Here is a 16682-nt window from a genome sequence, read left to right on the forward strand (position 1 = left end):
CCCGTGGCTGCTCGCGGCCCACCTTTGGGTCGCGACCCCGACTTTGGGAACCACTGATCTAGTCTATAATCCCTTAGCTTTAGTCTATAACCCCTTACCTTTTCTCTCAACATGGAGATACAGTAGTCTATAACCCCTTACCTTTTCTCTCAACATGGAGATACAGTAGTCCACTTCTTTCTGTCTGAGGGGCAGCAGGGTGGGGGTGCCATGGTCCACGATGAGACGCAGGTATGTGTAGACAGACATCGCTATCAACATCCCACTCTTCAATACCCACTCTCTGGAGAGTGAGAGAGAGAGAGAGAGAGAGAGAGAGAGAGAGAGAGAGAGAGAGAGAGAGAGAGAGAGAGAGAGAGAGAGAGAGAGAGAGAGAGAGAGAGAAGACACAGAGAGTGAGACAGAGAGTGAGACAGAGTGAGAGACAGAGAGAGAGAGAGAGAGACACAGAGAGAGACAGCAGAAAAAGAGTGAGACAGAGAGAGAGACAGACAGAGAAAGAGCGACAGAGAGACAGAGTGAGAGGGAGAGACACAGAAGGAGGAGCGATAGAGGGACAGTTAAAGAGACAAAATATACATACAACGTATATAAAGTAAATCTAGTTTAACTTGTTGTATACATGTACGTATATGAAATAAGTCTAGTTTAACTTGTTGTATACATGTACATATATAAAATATGTCTAGTTGAAATTGTTGTATACATGTACGTATATAAAATAAGTCTAGTTGAAATTGTTGTATACATGTACGTAACTACGTATATAAAATAAGTCTAGTTGAAATTGTTGTATACATGTACGCAGATAAAGATTAATTTAACTTGTTGGATGAAACCTACTTCTGATCCACCAGGATGTCCAGAACATTCTCAGCCAGCCACAAGTTCTTATTGGAGATGTCTCCACCTGCACACAGCAGCAACAGGGAGATGCAGACACAAAGAAAAAATGAATCCTGACACAATAACAGACAGCATGAGATTAACACTGAACCCTTGAGGGGTGAGATTGGATACAATTCCGTTTTTAATGTATATATATAATTTCTCATACAAATGCCTCTCCAAATAAATGCCTCCACTTTGGAGAGATAGCGAGTGTGTTGGTGAAATTGGTGTGTGTGTGGCTGACCTGCAATCTGTTTCATCAGCGTCATCAGAACTCCATCAGCTCCTACGAGTCCACTCTTCACCAGCTCTCTGATCACCCAGACCAGCTATGGAGGGGGGGGGGGGGAGAGGGAGAGGGAGAGGGAGAGAGAGAGAGAGGTCAGACCTTTAAAACTGGGTAGACTGAGTCCTGTCTTTAACACATTGGACGCCAGACCCGAGATAAGTCGGGTTAACTCGCCATCGCTTGAGCGCCAAACCCGAGAAAAGTCGGGTTTTGGTCGTTATTTCTTTTATTCGCTATTTCCATTCATAATCCATCGAGGGAGCCTGATGTTATCATTGAGAATGTGTCTGAGATCGCAAACGTCCAATTCCGCCGCCTAATGCCTTGCGGCCGGTATTGCACATCCTTGGAAACTCTCTGGCTTGGCCTGTACGTCGATCTAAAAAGTCCTGTCCGGGTTTTCCTAGTCAGGCATGGCGAGCGGTTATAATGCATGGATTGAGGATAATCAAGTACTCCCGATTCATGTTCTTTGGTGGATTATTTTGGCAACATGATCGACATCAATACTTGGAATGGCGATCAGATAATTGGAATATTCTTTTTGCAGTACATCCTAGTCAAGGTAAGGGCTATATGGTATCAATCTTGCGTTGATCTGAGCCTTCATTGTGATCCGAAAGTATTACTGTAACGTTACTCCACAACATATGCCGTTGGTGACGATCGAAGCATAGAACCCCCCACCCCCTTGCATGCATGCATGATGAAACATAATACCGATAATATAGCGTTGATTTCAGATTGATTGTTGATCCAGGCGAGGAATGCCACGGTTTCTAGTGAAATGCACTAACCGCTGCATAGCGGCGTTTCCTGGGATTACACAGAATTACTCTAAAACTATACTCATATTCACCACGGTATAAAACGGGAATTAATATAATTAATTAATATATATAAATTATTTCTTTTTCACAAATTGAACGATAGATACTCTATGTCAAATGGGCAATAGTTTTATATCCATAGCTATGATATTTAATATAGTTTTAGCCCTGCAAACACCGGCATGTATCCACATTCATTAAAGCGCTGGCACACACGGCCACAAGGCCCACAGCGACCTCTGGCGCTGAAAGTGTTATGGTAGTTAGCAAACCAACCCACAGTATGTTGAGAGAAGCCAGTATTAACAAGCCTTTTGTACATCTTTCTACTAACCTGTGTTCGAGGGACGTCGTGGAGTTTGAGGAACTTCTCCATGAGAATCTGGTTGATCTTCACCAATAACACATTCATTCCATCTCTGTTGACCAGCTGCAGGTCTCTGTAACACTGGAGCGAGCAAGAGAGTGAGAGAGAGAGTGAGAGTGAGAATGAGAGAGAGAGGAAGAGAGAGGAGAGGGGAAGAAAGGAGGGAGTAAGAGAAGGGATGGGAGAAAGGGACATTAATACAATCATAGTCAAGTAGATGTGGTGGTGGTCGTGGTGATGATGAGGATGTCTATAATAATAATGATGCCTATAATAATGATGATGTCTATAATAATAATAATAATAATAATAATAATAATAATAATAATGATGGTGATGTCTATTATAATAATAACAATAATAATGATGGTGATTATGATGGAAGTATCTTACAATCTGTGCCTGGGTGGGCTCTGTGAGGGCCAGGGTGAATAATAATGGAGATATCTTACCCTCTGTGCCTAGGTAGGCTCTGTGAGGGCCAGGGTATAATAATAATAATAATAATAATAATAATAATAATAATAATAATAATAATAATAATAATAATAATAATAATAATAATAATAATAATAATAATAATAATAATAATAATAATAATAATAATAATAAGGTATCTTACCCTCTGTGCCTGGGTGGGCTCTGTGAGGGCCAGGGCGAACAGACCCAGACACACCTCTTCATGCTGCTGCTGCCCTTTACACACCTATACACAGGAGAGGAGGGGAGATGGACGGGGGAGAGAAGAGAGGAGAAGAAGAGAGGAGGAAGAGGAGAGAGGAAAAGAGGAGAGAAGAGGGAGATGAGGAGGAAGAGAGACAAGAGGGGGCGGGAGAGAAAAGAGGGAGGGGAGGAGGAGAGAGAAGAGATTGATTAGAGGAGATGCAGGTGTTAAACTGGTAGGATTTGATACAGCTGTTAAACTGGTAGGATTTGATGCAGCTGTTAAACTGGTAGGATTTGATGCAACTGTTAAACTTGTTGGATTTGATGCAGCTGTTAAACTGATAGGATTGTTCCATCTCACAGCCAGCGTAAACATATCTCTGCTTCCGGTTGCAAATGTATTAGTCTTAATTTGCTTGGTCACAGGTATTGGCAAGGAGCTAGCAATACAATACATATCAGATTCCTTAGTGGTTGACTGATATATATATATATGTTGCGTAACTTGCGTTGGGATTGTGTAATGTTTCTGTGTTGTGGTGCAATGGTGTATTGTTGTGTTGTAATGTTATGTTGTAATGTTGTGGTGCAATGTTGTGTTGTAATGTTGTGGTGTAATGTTGTGGTGTAATGTTGTGGTGTAATGTTGTGGATGAAACACTCACGTTAGCTGTGAGGGCATCGTTAGCCTCACGCTCCGACAGCCCATTGGTCAGCGACTGGACGATACCCACACACCTCTCCAACCGCTGCGGAGGGCAGGAGAGAGGAGGAGGAAGTTAAGACACGCCCACACAACACTCAATCATACTGTAGCGCCATCTGTTATCTGCACATATTCCCTTTGTGGAAGGACTGTAACTAATAAGGATGCACTTGATAGTTGATACTAGGGCTGTCCCCGACTAACGATTTGTATAGTCGATTTGTAGTCGCCGAAATTAGCCGATAGTCGACTATAATTTTTTTTTTAAAGTATAATATTTTTTTCGTTCCATTTGGGCTGTGGGGGTGCTTAATGTCTGAAGGAGTCGACGGAAGGCTTCTTGTTCTCTGCAAAAGCATGCAATTGGTCCACTGATGGATACATCTTGATATTTGTCTAGTCTAGTGTGTTCATTAGATGGGTGAAATCCTCGTTCAGTGCCTCTGTGCCTGTTTTCTTAGGCAGTTAGCCTCTGGTATGCATGCCATTAGCGTTAGCCACGCTTCTAGGCCTCTTTGCTTTTGGAAAGAATGATTTATATAAATAAAAAAAAAGTATAAAAAAAAAATTGCATTCGACTAAGAGGTTGGCAGTCGACTACGGCTCCTTTCGATCGATTAGTCGACTATTCGACTAATGGGGGTCAGCCCTAGTTGATACACATTCAGAGTACAACTAAACTTTAGGGTTGTCCCTCCGTAGGGTCTCAGTATACTTGCTTATAATAACCATGCGTTCGAGTAGACATTAGACAAGCAGTTGCATTGTGACTGTGAGTGGCATTGTTCACATACATGCCTATGTATTTTGCGCATACCTGGAAGATTGAAAAGTCTATCCACTAGGGGTAGATTAGGGCAGAATCCTCCCTGGCCGACACATAGACTTATTATATAGAAGAATAATATCTTCCGCCGCCTTGTGAATTATCCACTATCCAGATTTGCAACATAAAGATAAGTATATCAAAAAGCAGGGTAGCCGGACCAGCACTCTCAGTTTCAATGTTTTTAATGGCAGCCTGAATATATAGCAGACATGTTTCGGACAATGTCCTTCTTGCTAGCCATATCACTGAAGAAGGACATTGTCCGAAACATGTCTGCTATATATTCAGGCTGCCATTAAAAACATTGAAACTGAGAGTGCTGGTCCGGCTACCCTGCTTTTTGATATGCTGAACTTTATGGGATTGCTGTGTGAGAACTTGTGAGCGCGGTCTAACTTGACAACATAAAGATAAAACATGGCAACATGTTGAGATCACGGCAGAAAAGGGTCTTGGACCCGTTTTTTGGGGGGGGGGGGGGGGTTCCAGCTTTCTATGTCAAGTTTTAGCGTTTAGCCTGTCACAGTTTTGAGGGAATGCATACCGCTCTGTCTTGGCTGAGAGTGGATCAGAGGCTGGCATGCAGCCCTGTAACATTTTTGTTTAATATTTGTAAAGTTGGTAAACCTGAGTCTTTGTGGTCAGAACTACAACTACTAGACATGGCTATGTCACCAGACACGCCTCTTGGGTCTTCATTTTACTCTAGAACAAATGTATGCACTTAAGAGAACCATAATGTATCGAGCTGCTGCATACTGAATTGTATACCTGAGAATATAACTATTATCAGCTTAAAATTTACTTTCAAGAAAAAGTTAAAAACTGCTGTTATGAATAATGAAATACAGTTGGGTTGGGTTATTGATTTATTTAGTTATAGTTAGTATTGTATTTGTGGTTGGAGACCAGGCATAAAAGAGTAGGTAGGTAGGGAATTTATTATTATTAAAAAAAAAAAATTCACAGCGACTAGTATGGATAGGGAATTTCTTTATTTAATTAAAATGTTCACGACAACATGGATGCATGTACTCTGCCAGCATGTTTAATATCCATAATACTAAAGGTTTGATGAAAGATTTTTATGAAACTTTATTGTAAAAAAAATTATAATAAAAGAAAATTTAAAAAATATATATATTAATTTTTTTAAACTCATAAAATAAATTGGGTCACACCTAAATCGGCAGGGTCGGTCGGCAACCGGAACCAAACTATTTTTTATTTTAGGCCCTATTTGTGTTTTTGCAGATATTGAGAATGTACTCAAGCTAAAGAGTTTTTTATGTTTCTATTGTTTTGTTATTACTTGTTATGTTTTAAGTTATGTGTTCGGACCCCAGGAAGAGTAGTCTTTCACCCATGGGTGTGGACTAATTTTTTAATTATTCGTTTATTTGTAAGGGACAATGTATATTAATGAACATTCAGCATTTTGCAATAAAACATTGATGGAAATAAGCCCGAATTAGCCGAGGCAAATTTCCATTGGTAGTCCACACATAAAACCACATATAAAACCAAAAATACGATACATAGAACCACAAAAACAAATACATAACCATGAAACCAGAACAATACATAAAACCAGGAATGCATGGTACAATTACAAGGTTAAAACACAAAGCAGAAGTAGAAATTACAGGAGTAATACTTATACTAAAATGCGACTAGAGTGCTATCTAGGTGGGGCATATGCATATAAAAGCGAAAGGAGATCCATATAATAAACATCCACACTGCCCCCACTGTTGACGCGCTTCATTGCATCTTTCGGACATGTAGCGTTAATTTCTGAGGATGTGCACAAAGTGTGCTCCAAAGGAATGTAGGAGCGTGCATATTTAAAAGCAGGTATACCAAGCGCATTAGTCAATTATACATTTGTAATGCTTTTTCCCCCCATGCTGAATGGGTTATACCCTGAACGATCATAAGCATATATCTGTTAAGCACTACATTTAAAGAAGTCCTTCTGCATGAGGGAGACACAATCATATTCGTCAATTAAATCAACTAGGCTAATCGATTAGTTAAGAAAATCTGTGACTATTGGTCGACTAAGAATTTCTTCATGAGTACATGCATCCCTAGTTCCCTACTACACTTTTAGGTACCGTCCATCCCATAAGAAAGCACTGGTCCGACCTCTTAGTCTGACTGAACAGTACAGACTTTGACCATTAGCTTTACTGTAAATAGTACATACTTTGACCATTAGTTTGACTGAACAGTACATACTTTGACCAATACAGTACAGACTTTGACCATTAGTTTGATTGAACAGTACAGACTTTGACCATTACAGTACAGACTTTGACCATTAGTGTTACTAAACAGTACAGACTTTGACCATTCGTTTTACTGAACAGTACAGACTTTGACAATTAGCTTTACTGAACAGTACATACTTTGACCATTAGCTTTACTGAACAGTACAGACTTTGATCATTAGCTTTACTGAACAGTACAGACTTTGATCATTAGCTTTACTGAACAGTACAGACTTTGACCATTAGTTTGACTGAACAGTACAGACTTTTACTATTACCATTTGGAGTCACTGGTAAAAAAAAATATAAACAAGTTCTGTGTCAAAATGGAGAAAACCAAGTGGCCTTGATTTGATTTCACTTTGATTCTAACATGTTCCACAAAGCTATTGGTAGAGTTTCAGTATTGGGGAAATAATGTGGAAAATACAAACCCAAAGACACACGTGCCACGTACAAACACACACTGTCTCTCTGTCACTCTCTCCATATCTCTGTAGTAGTGCTAGTTGTTTTGTTACCATTTGTTCATCTGCTGTCTTTCTCTCCCTCCTTTTTTTCCTCTGTACAGCTCCTTCTCCCTCTCCATTTTCATTCTCTCACTCTTATTTCACAAATTTGTCCTATTTCTCTCTCTCGCCCTCCCTTTCTTTCTATCTCTCCCTCCTTTATTAAAGGAGAATGCCAGACAGACCGAATGATGGACACACAAACACACAGTAGTAGGCACTAACTCTGCCAGGGTTAGGGGTTCCATTTCCACAAGGGTTACACATATTAATAAAATAGTATTGAGTTGTGGTACTGGTGGGCTCTTTGGAATAGGTGTGCACCAAATGGCATATCGTATTAGTTAGTAGTTAGTATTACTAACCCTATAGCAAAGTATCAGCATCAAACAATTACAAAGTCACCAAATAAACACTACAACAGGATCTCAAACCAACTGACTTTATGCAAATACCATTCTGAGATAAACACGAGTAGTTATTGGCTGACCACACAAGGCCACACTGTCTATATGTATGTCGTGTGTGTCATATGTTATGATGAATTGAAAATGGGGGACCCTGATGTAAACAAGACGAAAGTCTTTCTCTGGTCTGCATCCCCTTAACAATTGTATGTATTGAGCTGTACTGTACTGTACCCATTCTGCAATCTGTTAACAAACTAATCAATCAATCAATCAGCAGTTTCCTGATGAATTGAAAAATGGGGGACCCTGATGTAAACAAGACGAAAGTCTTTCTCTGGTCTGCATCCCCTTAACAATTGTGTGTATTGAGCTGTACTGTATTGTACCCATTCTGCAATCTGTTAATAAAGTTTTCAATCAATCAATCAGTCAATGACGGTAGCAAAGCAACCACTGAATCACTACTCACATTCAAAACCGCTCTTAAAGAGCACCTACGGGAGGCTGCAATTCGAAACTGGCCACCGTAAATGCCCAAAACCCCTACCACCTCCTAATAGACAGTCTCCTCCCCACCGCATGTATATATTCCCTCCCCGCCGTATGTATATTTCTCTCCCACCCACCCACCCCCTCCTAATGTACAGTCCCCTCCCCATCATATGTATATACTCTGTCAGGATCTAGGGGTAACAGTACTGTATATTTGAATACCGTTTATGTCACAAATGTATCAGTACTAAATACCTATATGTCCCTATGCCATAAATGTCATGTATGTTGTGTATGTCATAAATGTCTATATGAATTGAAAATGGGGGACCCTGATGGAAACAAGACAAACGTCTTTCTCAGGTCTGCATCCCCTTAACAATTGTATGTATTGAGCCGTACTGTATTGTACCCATTCTGCAATCTGTTAAATAAAGTTTTCATTCATTCATTCACACTCTTTTTTTTGACATGTGAAGGATGAGCACTGCGCATGTGCATCGCTGTTGTGTCCCCATCCATATGTTTACGTATAGCTAGCATGCTACTATGCTAACTGGCTAGCTAGCTGTGACTTTTAACCAGCTATCACGTCTGCAAAAAAGCACACCGTTGCTACTTCAACCACAAAGCCCCCCCACTGTCGTATATACACGAAAATAACACACTTGATCCATGACGTTAGCTACGTGTACAACACCTTTGTGCTGCTAACTACGAGCTAGAGAGACATGCAGGTTCACAAAAATGGTTCCGTGTCTCTTTGTATCCGCGTCGGTTTTTGTTATGATTAGCGAACTGGAATTCAACGGCCGAGTATGTGTGGATTAGTAGAGTCCTTTGCATGTCGTTCGTGCAATTATAGCTGTATATCCCTACCTCTTCCAGCTCATCCTTAGCATCCAGACTGGTGGACACTAGTAGCCGACCCTGCGGCTTCGCCTTCGCCGGTGAAGGCTCCATCACCTCCCGCCTCGCTCTGCCTGGCTGGCCCCGCGGAGCTCTAAAGGGCTGCGACTTTCTGGGTTTCTCGGGGGGTGTTAACAATGCCTTTCTGGTATCGTGTGGGCGTCTCGTATACTTAGCAATGCTTGAGACTCCCCTCTGTGCGTTTTTTTTACTCGGAAACTATGTGTTTTTAAACTTATTTTTTGGCTACCTTTCACTCTCACTCTAGGTTTCACACAGTGTCCTACAACCAAACTGCCTCTTCCGGGGAGGGTACGGTGGCCTAGCGGAAATAGAGACGGGAGGTGGGCGGGGCCTCGGAGGATTTTCCGACCAATTGCTTTTCTTAAATATGTCGATTGACGTAGTCGTGCGCCAATGGCGGTAGAGCAAACCCGGAGATAGAAGTGGCCAATCGCCGGAGTTTGTGTGTTGTAGACTCTACTGATTGATTGATTGATTGAAAAGTTTATTAACAGATTGCAGAATGGGTACAGTACAGTACAGCTCAATACATACAATTGTTAAGGGGATGCAGACCAGAGAAAGACTTTCGTCTTGTTTACATCAGGGTCCCCCAACGTTGAGGACCACATGCATTTATCACATTTTGTTCATACATTTAATTTGTTCATAAATAAGTCATCTGAGCTGGATGTACAGTAAATTACCAAGTATGGTCTTGTCAATAATCCAATGTACAGTTTTGTTTGTACAGTTGTACAGTGTCCCCCACCCACCACTCCTACCCAACCCCCCCCCCCCACCCAACCACCTCCAATGTACAGTCCCCCCCCCACCCCCACCTACCCAATCCAATGTACAGTTTCTACGTCAAATGTATATACTCTTTTTTCTGGACTCTTTTTGTATCACAAACAGTACTGTAATTGCAAATCTGGTATGTCATAAATGTATAGATGTAGCAGTACTGTCTATCTGTATGTCATGTATGTCATATATGTTACGATGAATTGAAAATGGGGGACCCTGATGTAAACAAGACGAAAGTCTTTCTCTGGTCTGCATCCCCTTAACAATTGTATGTATTGAGCTGTACTGTACTGTACCCATTCTGCAATCTGTTAATAAAGTTTTCAATCAATCAATCAATGTCTTTTATATTGAGAAATGTATGAATTTTTACGCTACAGATGCATAATGTTCAACTCACTCAAACGCACGCAAAAGCGCGCAGACGTTCACACACAAACTTGCTCACACGCGCACGCACCCCCCCCCCACACATTGATTGATTGATTGATTGATTGAAAAGTTTATTAACAGATTGCAGAATGGGTACAGTACAGTACAGCTCAACACACACACACACGTTAACGTTCAACTTCACTTCAATATTAATAATGAGCCAGGCTTTAGTTTAAATGAAGCTGGTTACTGTGCTGCTGGATATTGGCAGAGATTGATTGATTGATTGATTGATTGATTGATTGATTGATTGAAAACTTTATTAACAGATTGCAGAATGGGTACAGTACAGTACAGCTCAATACATACAATTGTTAAGGGGATGCAGACCAGAGAAAGACTTTCGTCTTGTTTACATCAGGGTCCCCCATTTTCAATTCATCGTATTAATAAGAGATGGAAAGTAACCCATTATATTTAGGTTACTGTAATTGAATGAATGAATTAATGAAAACTTTATTTAACAGATTGCAGAATGGGTACAATACAGTACGGCTCAATACACACAATTGTTAAGGGGATGCAGACCAGAGAAAGACGTTTGTCTTGTTTACATCAGGGTCCCCCATTTTCATTTCATATTGACATTTAGACATACTCAACATACATGACATTTATGGCATAGGGACATATAGGTATTTAGTACTGATACATTTGTGACATATATGGTATTCAAATATACAGTACTGTTACTCATAGATCCTGACAGAGTATATACATATGATGGGGAGGGGACTGTACATTAGGAGGGGGTGGGTGGGTGGTGGGTGGGAGAGAAATATACATATACGGCGGGGGAGAATTATATAATAATAATAATAATAATGACTTGGATTTATATAGCGCTCTTCACTGACCCAGAGCGCTTCACAGAGTCCATTATTCGTTCATACACAGTCATACCGGTGATGGTAAGCTACAATTGCAGCCAGAGCTGCCCTGAGGCAGACTCACGGAAGCGTGGCGAATAATCAACGCCTACGGCCCCTCCGACCACCACCAACATTCAATCACATGCATACACATTCATACGAGGCAAGTAGGTTAAGTGTCTTGCCCAAGGACACAACGGCAGTGGGATGGACATGGGATTGAGCGGGATATATATGCGGTGTGGGGAGGAGACTGTCTATTAGGAGGGGGTGGGGGGTTTAGACATTTACGGTGGCCAGTTTCGAATTGCAGCCTCCCGTAGGTGCTCTTTAAGAGCGGTTTTGAATGTGGGTAGGGATTCACATTCCTTTACAGCTTTGGGTGGGCGTTCCACATTGATGTGGCATAATTGCGAAACGTGTTTAGTCCCTTGTTTGAGCCGAATCTGGGTTTAACATGATTTGTTGAGCTTCCTCTGGTGTTGTGGTCGTGGTATTCACTGACCTTTGGGAAGTATTTTGACATGGGTACCTTAGTCGTATAGTGTATCTTGTAGACCATGCCCATTGCAAGTTGCTGTACTCTGTCGTCTACTCTAAGCCATCCTAGGTTGTCAAAGTGTGCAGGGGTGAGGTGGGTTCTAGGGGTAAGGTCAAGTAGTAGTCTGACTAGTTTGTTTTGTGATGTTTGTGTAGCACCCTGAAAATATGGCTATTATTCAGGAGTGCTGACTTGCCTTTTATCTCCCCTTTGTACACAAAGACATGTTGACTAGTTTCCTTTGATATTCTCACGAACAATGACGCGGGTGTCTCTTTCTCCTACCGGCTGGAATATGGATTATAAACAGAAATTGATTCATATTTGATCCACCCAGTTCTCTTTCTGTGGGGCTAAGTGGCGGTGCCAGCAGGGGGCGGCAGGTGGCAGGCGGAGCGTGGAGAGAGGCAGGCAACGAGGAAGAGGGAATCACCTGGAGGTGGAGAGAACCGGAAGACCTGTTCGGCGTGGGATGTAGCCGTGAACGGTCGCAGCTACAACGGGACGTGCTTTGGAATAGCCCCGTTAAAGAACCACCAGAGAGCCCGCCGGAGCGAGCGACGGGTGACGAGACATACTTGCTAGTGACGGGTTATTCTAGAAGGACCCGTGATAGTGCGTGAGTAAGAGAAACTGAACCCAAGGACTAACGTCCATAGGTAGCGTGTTATAGTAGCAGTGTGTACGGTATAAGTAGCATGCTGCTAACGGCTATATTGACTCCAGTGTACCCCGAGCGCGAGGCGCTGAAGAAGACCGGTGGTATAGTCAGTCACGTTGCGCAACAGTATAACCGTTTAGCAGGTGGGCTGTCTGGGACCCACAGAGTATCGTCGCGCGTCGACCCAAGAGCCGGCTGTCAACAACCAGTCGTCGCCGGCGTTCGACAGCTGATCTGCACCGGCTGTCTTCAGTCAACACGGGAGTTCGTCCCGACCAGCAGAGGTCGCCATCACCCAGCATGCGCTCTCAGCCCACTACTGCCCCTCTGCTCCAGCCCCGCTTGCTGGCGCCCATGACGAGAGTGTTCGACGCCATCTTGCTACCTGGACGGTGGTGGCGCCTGAGTCTGAGTACAATCGAGCATCGATGCTCCGGATCTATTACACAGTACACAGTGTGGTGCGGCCTACGGGCGAAGCTAATGGTTGCTAACTACAGTTCATAGGGGTACCCCATAAACATTACATGCCGGCATTAGCATAGGACTTTTGTTCTGGTACCGTGGGCCCACCTTTTCATTTCTTTTGAGTGTAATAACGTGTATGGCCATGCCTCTTAATTTCCCATCTCGTTCAAACTGTTTCTTCCTGGAGTCGAAGGTATTATGGTATAAGTGCTATATATGTTATTATTCTAATTATTAGTAATTGGGAATAATGATAGTGTATGCCATTTGACTCATTGCCAGTAGTACTTGTCACTGCCCAGTATAAGTAATACTAAACGAACTAAGACAGGAATTGTTGTGTGTGCGTGTCCGTTATTGAGTCTAACCCTAACCCTTTTGATGCAGGTAATATTATTATTATTTGACTCTTTCTCCTTCCAGTCATTAAGGTCTCTAGTGGTCGTCGAGGGAGGGTACTGCTTGCGGGGGGAACAAATCTATTTATGCATATCAGTCACTAGGTGTGGGAGGGCCCACGGAGGTATTCAGGGAAGTGAGAGCGAGTTGGGGAGTACTGCTGACCGCTCCGGAGAGGCGAGGAAGACCAGAGTACCAAACCAGGTTGGTAAATCCCGGGCCCCATTCACTCCCACTACCGGGTCCCAGGTTGACGCTCCAGGCCCAAAGACGAGGGTGCAGTCAGACGGAGCTCTACTGTGTCCAGCTACCTTGTGACTGCCAGCAACCGTTCCCACAAAGCAGGGATAATCCACCCTGCTACATTTGTAATCTTGTTTTTAGCGCCTTTGAGGTGCTTTGGTACCATGAGGTGCAAGCATAGTCATGAATGAGTGCTCCTGCCAGAGTCTTCACTGGGTATTCTTGTTTACCAGAGAGGAGATCCGGTACAAGAATCTAGTTCTTTGGTTGACTTTTTTGTATTACATTGGATGCCACAGGAAAGATTTTCCTCTAGGATGGAACCCAGGTAGGTAATTTCATCTTTCCTTGTGACAATATTGTCACCCACTGTAACTGAGAAGCCGTCGGTCTTGCTGAGTTTGTTATTTGAACCGAAGAGAATGGACTCTGTTTTGCCCATGTGTAATGATAGTTTGTTATCAGCGAGCCATATGCAGATTTTGCCTAGTTCCGAGCTGAGGGTTTTTTCAACCTGCAACTTGTTCTTGTCAGAGACCAGCAGGGCTGAGTCGTCCGCAAACAAGGAACAAGTTGCAGTCACAAGCTGACGACATGTCATTTGCATAAATTAGGAACAGTAGCGGTCCTAGTATGCTTCCTTGCGGGGGGATAGAGTACCGTTTACCTCCACCATCTGTTCTCTCCCCTCCAGGTAGGATTGCATCCAGCTCACTGATAAACTATCAAAACCAATTGCTTTTAGCTTGTCAATCAGAATGGAGTGATTGGACAGTGTCGAAGGCCTTTTGTAGGTCCAGCATGACCATGCCGCAGTATTTGCCCGCGTCCACCTCTTGTTTGATGTGGTCGTTCAAATAGATTGGGTTATAGATTTAAAACTATGCTTTGAACCTGCTTCAGTACAAGTTTCTTCTAGTTAAGTTTTATTTTTTGTCATAAGAGGACAATAATGCTGTATATACCGTATACATATTTATATTTACCGTATATATATATCCACATCTGTCTGTATATACATGCATAACATAAATTGTTACATATCTGTATATCTGTACATATCCCTTACCTACTCTTACTAGTTACACTGCTGGCCAGTATGACTTACTACCACAGTGTCTTTATACCTGTATCACACCTATTAATACTATAACACTGTACATCTCATCAAGTTTCAAGTTTCAAGTTTCTTTAATAGTTGTCATACAGAAGTACAGAATACTTTTATACAAAATGCTTCTTACTGTTACGCTCCAGAGACTGTGCAAGACAAGATAAGTATGAAATAAAATAACATAGCAAAATTAGAAGTAAAAAAAATGAGGTCACAGTGTTCAGTTTAGACATATGTACAATGTTCGATGCAGAATAGACGTAACTGAGTTACCATACAATATACAATACTGTGCAGTGTACTAATATACAATACTATATAGTGCAAGGCAGAAATGGGACGAGGTGCAATTTAGGTACAATTCACAGTAGGTGTACGAGTTGTAGTGCAAATCCTTTATCAATAAATATAAAGTGTAAAGTGTGTTTGTGTGATCTAAAGTGTGGAGAGTGGGTGCTGCAGTGTGTTGTTTGTTTGAGTGAGTGTGTGCGTGTGGGTGTGTGTGCTGTGTGCATTTGATGGTTGTTGCATAGTGTTTATTGTTCGTTTAGCAGCCTGATGGCCTGGGGATAGAAGCTTCTTCTGAGTCTTTCTGTGCTCGCCTTAAGACTCCGGTATCGCTTGCCTGACCGCAGCAGTTCAAAGAGGCAGTTGTTCGGGTGGCTCGAGTCCTTAATAATTCTCTTAGCCTTCCCCTTGCACCGCTTGTTGTAAATGTTCTGGAGGGTGGGAAGCCCCCCTCCAATTGTGCGTTCGGCTGAACGTGTCACTCTTTGTAGTCTGCTACGGTCTTGTGCAGTGCTATTCCCAAACCAGGAGGTGATGTTGCCGGTCAGGATGCTCTCTATTGTACATGAGTAGAAGTTCCTAAGGATCTTCTGACTGACTTGGAACTTCCTTAGGCGCCTGAGGAAGTAGAGGCGTTGTCGTGCCTTCTTCACAACACTGTCAATGTGTGTGGTCCATGTCAAGTCCTCGGATATGTGGGCTCCGAGGTACTTGAAACTGTTCACTCTCTCAACCGGTGCCCCGTCGATGCTGAGGGGGCTGTAGTCCTTGACCCCCGACCTCCTGAAGTCCACAATCATCTCTTTTGTTTTGCTGACGTTCAGGGAGAGGCAGTTCTCCTGACACCACTGTGACAGGTTCTCTACCTCTTCCAGGTAGGCCCTTTCGTCGTTGGCAGAGATCAGGCCCACCACTACTGTGTCATCAGCAAATTTGATGATGGTGTTGTTGTTCCGCTGTGCTACGCAGTCATGTGTGTACAGGGAGTAGAGGAGGGGGCTCAGAACACAGCCCTGGGGGGCCCCTATGTTGAGCGTGATGGATGAGGAGGTGCAGTTGCCGGCTCTTACCACCTGGGGTCTGCCCGTCAGGAAGTCCAAGACCCACTGGCGGAGGTCATAGTTCAAGCCCAGGTCCCTGAGCTTGGCTATGAGTTTGGAGGGGACTATGGTATTGAATGCTGAGCTGTAGTCGATGAACAGCATTCTCACATAGTTCCCCTGCCTCTTGTCCAGGTGTGATGCTGCTGTGTGCAGCACATGGGCTATGGCGTCCTCCGTGGACCTGTTGGGGCGATATGCAAATTGCAGAGGGTCCAGGTTGATGGGGAGGGAGGAACAGATGTAGCCCTTCACTAGCTTCTCAAAGCACTTCATGGCTATGGAGGTGAGGGCTACAGGGCGGTAGTCGTTGAGGCAAGCGGCCGTAGATTTTTTGGGTACAGGGATGATGGTGGACTTCTTCAGACAGGTGGGGATGACAGCCTGTTCCAAGGACAGGTTGAAGATGTCAGTGAATACCGGGGCCAGTTGGTCGGCACAGACTTTTAGGACGTGGCCGGGGATGCCGTCCGGTCCTGCTGCCTTCCTGATATTCACTTTTTTAAAGATCCGTCTCACCTCATGCTCTGTTACCCTGAACACTGAGTCTCCATCAGCAGACCCCCCCCCCCCC

At 43.1% G+C, this 16682-nt stretch overlaps 1 protein-coding gene across 1 annotated transcript in view; it reads right to left on the bottom strand.

The window, feature by feature from the left end:
- ints3 (integrator complex subunit 3) overlaps positions 1-9424 on the bottom strand; it is a 120786-nt gene extending 111362 nt beyond the window's left edge. The window contains exons 1-7 of the mRNA XM_084312721.1: positions 9145-9424; positions 3709-3792; positions 3000-3083; positions 2345-2458; positions 1136-1220; positions 844-910; positions 142-283 (exon numbers count right to left, since the gene is read on the bottom strand). Coding sequence (XP_084168847.1) covers positions 142-283; positions 844-910; positions 1136-1220; positions 2345-2458; positions 3000-3083; positions 3709-3792; positions 9145-9228 — 660 coding nt within the window. The 5' untranslated portion in view covers positions 9229-9424. The remainder of the gene's footprint in view (positions 1-141; positions 284-843; positions 911-1135; positions 1221-2344; positions 2459-2999; positions 3084-3708; positions 3793-9144) is intronic.
- Between the last annotated feature and the right edge of the window lie 7258 nt (positions 9425-16682).

Source organism: Notolepis coatsorum (genome assembly GCF_963971535.1).
Source record: "Notolepis coatsorum genome assembly, chromosome: 4".
Classification (NCBI taxonomy): Eukaryota; Metazoa; Chordata; class Actinopteri; order Aulopiformes; family Paralepididae; genus Notolepis; species Notolepis coatsorum.